The 11,659-nt window shown below is 45.3% G+C and overlaps 1 protein-coding gene across 1 annotated transcript; it reads right to left on the minus strand.

Moving 5' to 3' along the window:
- Window positions 1–4,912: 4,912 nt before the first annotated feature.
- On the minus strand, window positions 4,913–11,446 carry LOC118632067 (aldo-keto reductase family 1 member C23-like protein). The gene is made up of 6 exons (XM_036264842.1): window positions 11,387–11,446; window positions 11,177–11,293; window positions 10,425–10,502; window positions 9,134–9,256; window positions 7,368–7,450; window positions 4,913–5,103 (listed from the first exon to the last, which is right to left on the minus strand). The coding sequence occupies exons 1-6, from the start codon at window positions 11,444–11,446 to the stop codon at window positions 5,061–5,063; spliced, it is 504 nt and encodes a 167-aa protein (XP_036120735.1). The 3' UTR covers window positions 4,913–5,060.
- Window positions 11,447–11,659: the final 213 nt, after the last annotated feature.

Genomic DNA, 11,659 nt, shown 5'->3' on the forward strand with positions numbered 1-11,659 from the left:
GGCGTCCAGAGCCGGGCTCAGGAAGTCCACGGGCACAGTGTGGCAGGTTCTCCCAGGTACGGAGAGGCCAGCGTGAGGACCTCTGCAGACACCGCTCAGCTCCAGCAGTGAGCACCCCGTCTGCTCCCCCAGATGGTTTACAGAGAGATCCTCACTGCCCACCTGCAAAGAAAGACAGGGTGAGAGTAATGAGCTGTCGGAGTTCAACACAGAAACATTTTTTCTTACTTCAAATCTAAATTTTAATTTTTAAATGCTATTGTCTATGAAGGTCTTCCAGGAAATCAGATTACACCTGTGAAAACACCAAATCAAAGATTAATGTGGTCATTTCCGTTCGTGCACTCGGTGTTCAGTCCAAGACAGTGTATGAGGGACAGGAGGCCCGTCCTCTGAGAAAGGACAGGGTGGGTGACCACCCAGGCTTGTTCGGGGCAGTGGTGACTCCTGTCCCTGTCCATCACTTCCAGCTCAGCCCAGGTGCTCCAGGTCCCCGGGGACCTGCTGCCAGGGCTCCTGGGTGCGTCTGCCCCTCACATCCTGCCCAGCTCCAAGCCCTGCTCGTACACACACCTCCAAGGATGCGACTTCCTTGACCCACCAGTCATTTCTGCTGGCCCCAGGGACTGTGCTCCAGTCCACAGAAGTTCATTACTCCTGGTTGTCGGCCCCGGGCACACCCACCTTGGGCACCACCCACACCCTGGCCCAGGGCCAGGGCTTCCTCAGCCTGAAGTGAAGCTGTGTGGAGGCCCGCCAACCACACACCTGGGTTGTTTTCCACCTGGTTTGCACTGGGTCCACCTGTCTGCCTCCAGTGTGAGTCTGTCCTTCCTGCATCTGTGGTCCTCTCAGGACTCGGTGCAACACCCACCCTCCTCGATGTTCAAGCCTCGGTGCCTAGTCAGGGAGCTGACACGTGGCTCCTGAACCCCCAGGCGGCTGGCAGGAGCAGCAGGACGGCCGGCTTTTCTGTGTCTGCTCCTGAGGCCACAGTCCAGGGATCTCCCACCTACGTGGCCTGGGTGTGACGAGCGTTTGGGTGGAGACCACACTTCCCACCACAGTCAGAGTGCCGGGAACATGTGCCCCAGACTCTACTGTGCAGAGTGAGTGTCCCGGGCACACAGCTGGCTGGAACTGTGGATTCAGCAGCAGACACTGGACCTTGGTCTTTAGCCACAGCCATCTATCTGGGGGACAGATATGGGCACCAACCAAGCCCTGGGTGTCCTCGAGCCCTGAAGGTGAGGCCCTGCATGTCCTGACTCTGCTTTCACTGTGCTTGTCGGCTTGAGTCCTTGGGCTCTCTTGTGGGCTCTCAGAAGAAGGGGCCCACCCCCCCAGACCCCTCTCCTTTCCCGAGGGGCCGAGGAGATGGAGCCTGGGAGTGTTTTCTTTCATCGAGTCTCTTTGGTTTCCAGCTGACCCATGACACCCAGAGGGCATGAACACCATCGTCAGTGACAGGAAAACAAGCTTTCTCTGCTCAGGGACAAGAATAAAGTCTGTGGTTTCCCTCCCTTTGGTCCTGCGTGTGTGACTGCAGAGGCGAGGGTGGCTCTGCTCTGAGTCTGGGTCTTTGTTCCTGAGAGAACGAAGCCTGTGTCTCAGCCCATCCTCAGGCACAGGGGGTTCTCCTTGTCCACGGTGGTTGTTCTACTAAGTCACCGCAAACACAGGACTAGCAGGCTCCGAACCACAGCCTCGAGCCTCTGGTCACAGCATTTTCATCACCCAGTCATACATCACCTGTCCTGTGTGTGTTTCTGTCTAACGACACCTTGTTTTGCATATATAATGTTGGGTCATTAGCCCTGAACTCACAGCCAACATCACTGTAATTCACACCTGGACAGAGCGTATCTAACATGTATTTTCTCCATAAAGAACAGCACAGACTTCTTGCTCTTGGGGCCATTATAAAAGCTGCTATAAAATACCTTATTATGTTATATTTAAAAGGCTCCTTTTTATAAATTGTTAAGTATAAAAAAAATTCTGCACAATTGGCTAATAGAGCATTTTATTAATAATGACAGTGTTTTTCTTTCTTTTTTTTTATCCTCACTGGAGGACATTTTTCCATTTTTTGTTCAGGTAGAGTGGGAGGGAGAGAGACGAAGAGAGAGAGAGAGAGAAACATCGACATGAAAGGGACACATTGAGTGGCCGCCACCCGCACAACCGACCAGGGCCGGGGACAAACTGCAACCGAGGCACATGCCCCTAGCGGGAACTGAACCCAGGTCTCTCAGGACCGCAGGCCGATGCTCTAACCGCTGAGCCAAACTGGCCAGGGCTGACAGTGTTTTTCTTTTTAATGAAATCATTCTGCTTTATTTGGAATGCAAAGAAAACAGAAAAGCTCAATGAAAGAAAATAAAAATGGCCTAAATACCAATATTCAAGAATCACCTCTGCAGTGGATCCTTCTACTCTTTGTTCATGTCTATGTCATATAGAGATAGAGAGACAGATCGATTCTACAAAACAGGTAATATGTGTGCATACATACATCTCACAAAACTGATCACACAGCATATATAATTTGTAATTTTCTTTTTAAAAATGAAAACACACACTGGATGTACAGTTCATGCAACTGTTCACTTAATGTTTTGATAAGCAATGTCAATAAACATCATGGCACCTTTAAATTTGTATGTTTTAAACTACATAATTTTAACTCATCATCATATCATCTGACTGATCTCCACATGTTACACTGTCTCGTTACCATAAATAAGTCACACCTTTCAAAGGCCCCACATGCTGGAGAGAGAATTTTCATCTTTATACTTTAAACTTGGGTGCTGAGGACTGCCGATTCACATAACAAGCATGGAGAGACTATTCGGTGTCTGGGTACCATGGTTCTAATACTACCTACCACTTTTATAATCACTTTATTTTTTATAGAAATGTTTTTACACAACTTTAAATAGCTTTTTTACTAAAACTATTTTAAACAGCAACATTGCCAACAAGAATTATGCAAATGGGAAGCACTTGGCACTACATAGATGGTGTAGGGGACCCGTGTAGCAATGAGAGCTGAAGGAAGGAACAATGGGAACCAGCTCAGGTGGCCCCAATTATGGTTGCTCTATGCATGTCTGAAAATGATCAGGAAAGCCCTGAGTGTGCTGATTTTTGTATTACAAATAAATTTTAGCCTTGTAAGTACATATTCAAATATGGAATCCTGAGTAATGAATGACCTGTCCTTGCCTTTACTATCTATTTCCCAGCCAGTATCAGAGCAGTTGGATACATCTGCCACGAGGTGGCGCCAGACACTGACTAGTGTTCCAGCTCAGGGAGGCTCTCCCCTCAGAAGGAGCCTTTGCAATGCCTGTTTGCCTGTTTGATTTCAAGAGTTTTTTGTTTTTGTTTTATTTTTAAACATTTTGTGAGCCATTGTGAGAAAGGAAACAACAGGTAGCCAAAGCAAGCAAACACTTGGGAAGTATAAAGCTTAGGAAGTCTCACAGAGCTATGCAGTCACATTCTCAATCAGTTTCCTACTTGCCTGTTCACCTGGCACTTGAAAGCTCTGTGCAACTTCTGTCTCACAGCCCTCCTGGCCTGGGCCCCTGCTTTCCTCTGGATCACCTGACTCTGTGCAGTTCTTCCCCCCCAGGGCCTGCGGACACAAGCTCCGCGAGAGAAGGTCTACACCTGTGCGCTCCAAGGAGTCCACTGCGTCAGATGGCTGGTTTGTGTTTCTGATGACTTTAGGATGGGGCTGGGGGGAGAGGTGGGGGGGGGTGCTCATCTCAATTGATACCTGTCCCATTGGGCATTTTCTCCTTTAATTGGAATGGAAAACCCAAGGACTCGTGGAAAATTAGAGGCATGCACAGCAAGGAAGAAAACAGCTTAAGCAGAGTCAGATGTGGCTGCTTGTGGACAGGCATTCAGTGGGCCAGTCACAAAGAAAGAGAAGCAGGAGCTCATGGAGAAAGCAGGAAAAAGACAGAAGCCAGGTAGTGAGGCCCTTTTACTCAGCCACGTTATGAGACCGTGTCTACTTACTGACAGCCTAGGCTTCCTACCCAGCAGATGTTTAGGAGGTGGCTCTTGGGCTTACCTGCACCTTAACTTATCCCATTCTTCTCTGAAGTGCAGTGAGACCACCTGGTATGTTGGAAGCACCTGGATGCAGTGGTTTTCATTACTCCTGCCCTGTCCTTTGTTCTATTGTTTCCTCCAGATGTGGTACACAGCACAACATTATTATTTTTCCTGTAATAGTCAGTGTTTTTCTAAAGAAGTTCAGCCACGAGGGAATATCTTGTACATGTTCAACGTGGGCACCGTTCCGGCTGCTCTCACCTCACTGTGCTCTGGTTCCCACCCCACCATCTCCCTTCAGGCTGGAGAAATGCCTTTGACGTTTCTTGGTTGAAATTTTCTCTTTTTTCATTTGTCTCAACTTTGTTTGTAATTGCTTGTTGAAACAGTTGTTTGATGGCTGCGTTTAAACCTTCGTCAGATGATTCTGATATCTGGGTCTCCTTGGTGCGGGCATCTTACTTGTCTTGCATTCAGTTAGATACCTTGTTCTTAGTATTATGAGCATTTTTTAAAAATTGAAATCTGGACGTTTCAGGTTTCTTTGTATTAAGTTTGAGATCTCCATAGATCTCAACATTTTAGGGTGTGGTAAATTGATAGAACAAAGAGAGAACGTAAAACAAGAATTACAGACACATGAAAAAGTAGACTCTGAACATTTGAAAGCATGGTAAGTGGTTAGCTTTCCCGGGAGCTCCCATCCCCTGTGGTGGGTGTCAGCATTTCAACATCAGTGACACAGAGGGAAAAATAAAAGCCGAAGCAGCAATAGGATGGGTTGTTTGAACTGTATCATTATTTACTGTGGGTGAAAAAGCTGGATTTAGACACTTTTATTTCCTGATGCAGGGACTTGAGTCATATTGTGGCTGATCAGGCTAAGGGGCACGGAATAAACCAGACACCTTCTCATCCTTGAGATGTTCTCCAATCATCAACCAACATTTAAAAAACTGGAGCACCCTCAGACGTTGTTGTTAATATTCATCACAAAATGGATAATCTGGGTGATCAGCAAAACTAAAAGATAAAAGGGGAGGCTTAGTCAAGTAACTGTTTCTGGGTTCAGTAAAGAGAGGTTTAAGTACAAATATCAGTATAATTTTTTTGAGGTAAAAACCCAGCTAGTTTTATGATAGCCATGTACTGTTGCATTATAATGTAATAAATACACTGTAAAAAATAAGTATACTTACTTACACTTGAGCACCTACACAAAAATAAACCAATATATTCTATTTTTACAGGTATATTATTCTACAAAATAAGGAGATAAAACTATTGGTGTTGCTATTTTAAACTCCAGAGGGCAGAAATGAATTCTGCCTTTTTAAAAAATAAAGCTTATCTTGTTAAATATATAAAGTTAATAAATATTTCAAGATGATGATGAGGAAGGTGATAAAAATATCACGGTTGTTTTGTTTCTTCCAAGCACTCAGAATTAATTTACCTGTGGCTTTACTGGGTGGAAAATTATATATTATATCTAGAGATGAACACAGTGATGATAAAATAAGTCACTTCAACAGAGAGCTTCTAGTCAGCAAGAGAAGGAAATTCACTCTGCATACATAATCATTTTTTAAAAAGAAAATGCTAAGTCACTGAATAATTATTAAAGTTACCAATATTATTAAGTGTAACTACCTATTCCTCTACTCTCTCTTCCTCTTACCCTTCTATCATTTTGTTATATTATTCATTCAACCAATATTTATTGATTGCTCAGGGAAAGACTAGCTTTGGAAAAACCTGCCCTCAGATCTAACATTCTGTAGTAAAAAAATATATAACAACAACCAAATAGGTTAGTGAACTACATGGTATGTTCATGGATAGGTGCCAAGAGAGAAATAAATCAGGGTAGAGGGAGCAGTGCTGGGCAGGGGAGCATTTTTAGATAAAGGGGCAGAGAAGGTATTATGGAGGTGACATCTGAGTAAAACTTAAGGAGGTGGAGGAGTGAACATCCAGCCCCCTGGAGGAGGAGCATTCTAGCACAGAGAACAGCCAGTGCAAAGGCCCTGAGACAGGCCTGGCATGTGTGACAAGTACACAAGGGGTCACTAGGCTGCACTGCAGTCAGAGGGAGAGCAGTAGGACGTGGGGGCAGAGATGTGGGGAGGGAGCACTCTGTTGGCTCTTGTAGGTTGTCTAAGGAATTTGGCTTTTGCTCTGAGTGACATGGCAGACCACCAGGTACCACAAGGTGGGTGCCTGATCAGGTGCACTGTGTCACCCATTGGCTCTTACACTGTGTGTGGGGATGAAGTAGAGAAGCAGGGAGAACAAAGAGCTGACAGTGGCTTGACATTAATATGAGCATATTTAGGGTGTGTGTGTGTGTGTAAAGAGAGGCCCTTATCACGGGTGATATGTTTGAGATACTTATTAGACACCCAAGTGGAGTTGAGTGAATGGATTTATGTCTTGTTTCAGGGCCTAGGTCTGAGCTGGAAATAATTTTGGGAGATTCTATATTTAGATGGTGTGGGTGTAGATAGAAAAGAGAAGAGGTCTGAATTTAGCTTCAGGCCACTCCCAAGTTAAGAGGTCAAAATGAAGAGGAGAACTTGAGACTTGAGATCCTGAGATGGAGCAGGGAGCCAGCGGGGGAGGGGAGCAGGGCAGCCAGGAGGAAGGCAAGCTGAGAAAGCCCTGCCTGGAGGAGAGAGGCCACTGGGTGAAACCAGGTGAATGAGACTCCCTTCTGGTTTCAGCAAAGACCAGGCTGTGATTAACCTTGATGAGAGTGTTGCCAAAGTGGAGAGCAAATGCCTGATTTGTGTGGGTTGGAAAGACAGTGAGAAGGAGACCCCGAAGGCACAAGGGGAGCTGCCTCCTAGAACCTTCTCTGGAGCACAAGTGGGGTGTAGCTGGGGAGTAGGGTCAGATGGAGAGAGGAATTTTTTAAAAAGATGAACACCCATTTGAATGCCCCAAGGAATAATCTTGTGGGGAGGGAAAAACTGATGATATGAGCAGAGATGGGACTTCACGAGGTTTTGTTTAGATAATTAAGACAGGGAATATCAAAAGGGCAGGAGTTGAGGGAATATGAAAGGATGTTAATCAATTGACTGATCCGGAACTTAAGCAGCATTAGGACAGAGGGAACACGAGGGTAACAGTGGAAAGGTGGTCTGAGAGCTTGAAGAAAAACGACTCCCAACAACTCTCCCCAAGGAGGAGGGAAGAGGAGACTCTGCCCCTTGTGGACTGGAATACACTGAATTCCTTCAGTCCTGCCCCCAGTGTGTGCAATGGAACAAGGTACTTACGCAGTAACTTTAAAGTAGCGAAGGTTCCTGTTGAGGCCATCTAGTCTCTCCATATCCTGCGGTGTCAACTGGAAATCAAACACCTATGGGACATGGGAGACGATCCATCCCATGTCCCTGAGGCGGTACTCCTCACCTTCCACCCCCAGACACAGACACACAAGCTGAAGTAGGAAGTTATGGAGGTTTTATGAGATAATTGTCATGAACCTGGGGGTTATTTCCTGGCAAACGTCATGGGGCCTCTGCAGGCTGATAGTTGAGTCTGGCCATTGAGACTCCCTCAGAGACTTCCACGGGGTGGCTGTGCTTGTAGCACATGAATCCTAGAACCATTTGAGCCCAAACCTCTCACCTAACTCCTACATTTTACAGCTGAAGAAATGTAGGGATCATTTCCCCAGGACCATGCAATTAGGTGAAAAACTACGATTGAGCCCAACGGGTGTGGCTCAGTGGTTGAGCATCGACCCGTGCACCAATAGGTCACTGGTTCGATTCTCAGTCAGGGCCCATGCTCAGGTTGTGGGCCCGAACCCCAGTGGGGGCATGCAGGAGGCGGCCACTGGATATTCTCTCTCATCGATGTTTCTATCTCTCTTTCCCTCTCCCTTCCTCTCTCTAAAATTAATAAAGAAAATAAAATAAAGTCCAGATTGAAACAAAACCTGACCCTGTTTAGGGTTCTTTCCAACACACTTGCACCGCCCCCCCCCCACTCTGTAGCAGTTGGAGGGCAGTCACTTGATGCGTCCTTTTCACGTCGATGTTTCTCTCTCTCTCTCTCTCTTCTCTCCCTCCCAATCTATCTGAACAAAAAATGAAAAAAATGTCCTTGGGTGAGGATAAAAATAAATAAATAAACAGAGTTCAGGTAATGGCCAGCTTCTCCCTTAACTCTTCACCAACGACTCCAGTCGAAACCAACTTTCTTTCCTTTCCATTAATTGGTGATCTCCAAGTGGAGGTAAACCTCCCAAGAGGTACAAAATACATCTTTTTAAAACTCTTGTTTGTATTTTTCATCTAAAAATAATAAGGCTTACTAATATTTAACCTACGGATTGACCATCATCCTCTCAGATTGCATGGAAGACGTTGAAAAGGAGAAGAGATAATCCAGTGAGTGTGGGCCCTCCGCTGCGCAGACATGTGCCGGTCACGTCTACACTCCCAGTTTCTTTCACTATTCTCCAAGACAAGTAAGGGTATGTGTTGCTCATTAAAGTGGGTTTTTCTTAACAAGCAGCCTTCTTAATTAAAAAAAATATATATATGGTGGTAAAATATACATAACATAAATTTACCAGTTAAACTATTATTAAGTGTACAGCTCAATGGTATTAAGTACATCCACACTGTTTGGGAGTGATTTTGTACTATCAAGAGGTTGAATGGTTCTCATGGCACAGATCTCAAGAGTTGTTAGACTTAAAGATGAATCACCCACCTTCTTTTACACCTGAGTGTTCCAACTTCACTGGCCTTTTATGAGAAAATGGAAGTCAGTGGTCTGCTAGCTCTAAATTTTTAGCACCAATCACCATAACACCCAGCAGATTATACTTCGGGCTGACCCTTAGATGTTTTTTAAATAAAGTTCCATGGCCTTGGGAACTGTGACAACTTGAAATACATTCTGTTCTCTTGAAGCAGCTGATATCCAAAGTGCAGTACATGAGAGGGGGCCACTGGTGACTTGTGGACATGAGAAACATGTGAGCTGAAGAGGAGGGAGAAGTCAGAGGTGCATTGATGGGGCGCACCTGGTTGCAGACGGGCTTGTACTTGAGCCCTGGCTTGTTCAGGATCTTCTGCAGCTGCTTGGAGTTAAAGTTGGACACGCCAATGGACTTGGCCAATCCTGCCTCCTCACACTTCTCCAGGGCCTGGGGAGGAAGGGGTTGTGAGAGGTTATTTGTGTAACTGACTAGAAAAACATAATAACGGGAGCATGCTGAGAGTGAGGGTTGGGGATGGGAGAGAATATGAATCATAGTGGGAGAGAAAACATTTTGAAAGGTTCAGGGGTCTCCCTGGCCAGTTTGGCTCAGCAGCTAGAGCATCAGCCTGCAGACCAGAGAGTCTCAGGTTCGATTCCGGCCAAGGGCATGTACCTGTTGTGGTTTGGTTCCTGGTCCTGGTCGGGGTCACGAGGAGGCAACCAATCGATGTGTTTGTCTCACATCATGTTTCTCTCTCTCTCTCTCTGTCCCTCCCTCCCACTCTGAAAATAAATGGAAAAATATGCTCAGGTGAGGGTTAAAAAAAAATAAAGGTTCAGGTGTCAATAAGACAGGAATTGGCCAAGTGAGGAGAATAAAAAATAATATTAAAACAGGTAAGAAGATAAGAGAAAAACATGCAAGTGGCCAGGACAGAGCTAAAGGTGCCAGCATAATCATTAGCTGAACCACAAGAAAAGTTTGGTTGTGCAATGGCAAAACAAGCCCTGGGAGAGCAGGAAGCTGCAGCCTGGGGAACGGGAGGGTGGCCCCTGTTGCTCTTTGACCTCATTTCCTATGATTGGCCACAAAACTCCCTCTGTTCTAGTCACACCTGCCCTCTTGCTATTTCTTGAACATGGGAAATTCTCTCCCATCTTAAAAACTTTGCCTTGGCCTTCTTTTGGCCTGTATCTCTCTTCATCTAGATATAATCAATATAATCAATGCCCATAAAATCAATGTCCTCACTTTCTGCAAGTCCTTGCTCAACCGTCATCTTCTCCAGGAGGCCTGCCCTGCCCATTCTGATTATAATTGCCTATCTGTGTCCCAACCACACCCCAGCCCTGTACTCTCAGTTCCCACGGGTCCAGAGACCATGGTTCTATTCATTGACGTCACCTGAGTACTTACAAGTACTAAGTACTGGGTACACCAGGGGCACTCCATAAGTATTTATTGAATTATTAAATAGATGTATTGTGAAAACTGAGGCAAAGGGGAATTCAGAGACTTACCTGAGTCTACACAGGTGGCAGAACTGGACAAGGTCCACCTTTCCTGAGTTCCTGTCCGTCCTCTCTCCCCAAGGGACAGCAGCTGTACTCACCTCCCATGTGGCGCAAATATCCACTGTGTCAAAAATGGTTTTTCCATCTGTGTCCTTTGGGAAAAACTCCTCCCCAGGCTGGAACACAGGCAAGGAGAAGTACAAAGCTGTGTTTGGCTTCAGCAAAGCTGTTTGGAGCCTGTAGGTCTTGAGGATAATAGAACAATCTATCCTTTTTGAAAGGAATGTTAAAGTCAGGATAAAGGAAAAGGAAGGACATTGAGGAAGTAAACCTCCTAGAAATGGTTTTAACTGCTAAAGGTTTAATAAGTATTGTTTGTGTCAAAGACAGCTTGAGACCCCCAGGTCACCATTCTAGGTAGAGTCAGGGTGGAGCCAGGGCTCAGACAGCTCTTTGGTCCCGGCCCCTCTTCACCCCATTTTCCGCCTGGAGGTGGTCATATGACAGAGTGACCTGTCAGCATCACAGGGGTGAGTCTCATCCTCTTTGAATTTCCTGGATGTCAATTGACCTCCACAGTGGGACACTCCCCGGACACAGGTGGGCATGGGGTTTGATTCAGGAGCACGGGGCATCCACAAAATTGAGACAAAGCCAGTGAAAGAAGTAATCTCTTGTGTCTCTGGGGCTGAAATAGGGAACTGAGATGGAGACAGTTGCAGCAAAAAAAAAAAGTAAAGAGAATCTTAAACTATTAGGAATGCTTCTTCTCATTTTTATAAACTGTATCCTCTCTTGCATTCAGCTACAAATTTATATTGATAACCAAAGTAAAGTAAACTTTGCTCACCTTCAAAGCTGCTGGGAAATGAATGAGGAAAAGATCCACATAGCTCAGCTGAAGTTTCCTCAGTGATATTTCCAGGCCAGTTTGGACCAATTCTGGACGGAGAAAGGTGCTCCACAGCTGATGGTTGAGAGAGAAGGGGTGTGGGATTACTTCTGTAAGACTCTTTAGGAGACAATCATAAAATAGCAAATAAACATCAATAACCATAACCCACTTATAGTAGATGGGACATGACAAGTCACCCAGTGAGTCTCCTAAGTTCTGGACCATGATAGCTTATTTTCATACAGAATTAAGACAACAGTGTAGCAAATGAATATATGGTCCTACACATAATTCTCAAATTTTAGAATATAACAGCATTGTTTGGTTTGCTCATTAAAAATATATTTCTGAGTGCTATCTCCAAACATCACAAATTACAGTATCTGGAGACAGGGCTGGGAAATTGCATTTTAAATGAGAACTTTATTTGGGGGATAC

Source organism: Molossus molossus, unplaced genomic scaffold (genome assembly GCF_014108415.1).
Source record: "Molossus molossus isolate mMolMol1 unplaced genomic scaffold, mMolMol1.p scaffold_m16_p_1, whole genome shotgun sequence".
NCBI classification, from domain to species: domain Eukaryota; kingdom Metazoa; phylum Chordata; class Mammalia; order Chiroptera; family Molossidae; genus Molossus; species Molossus molossus.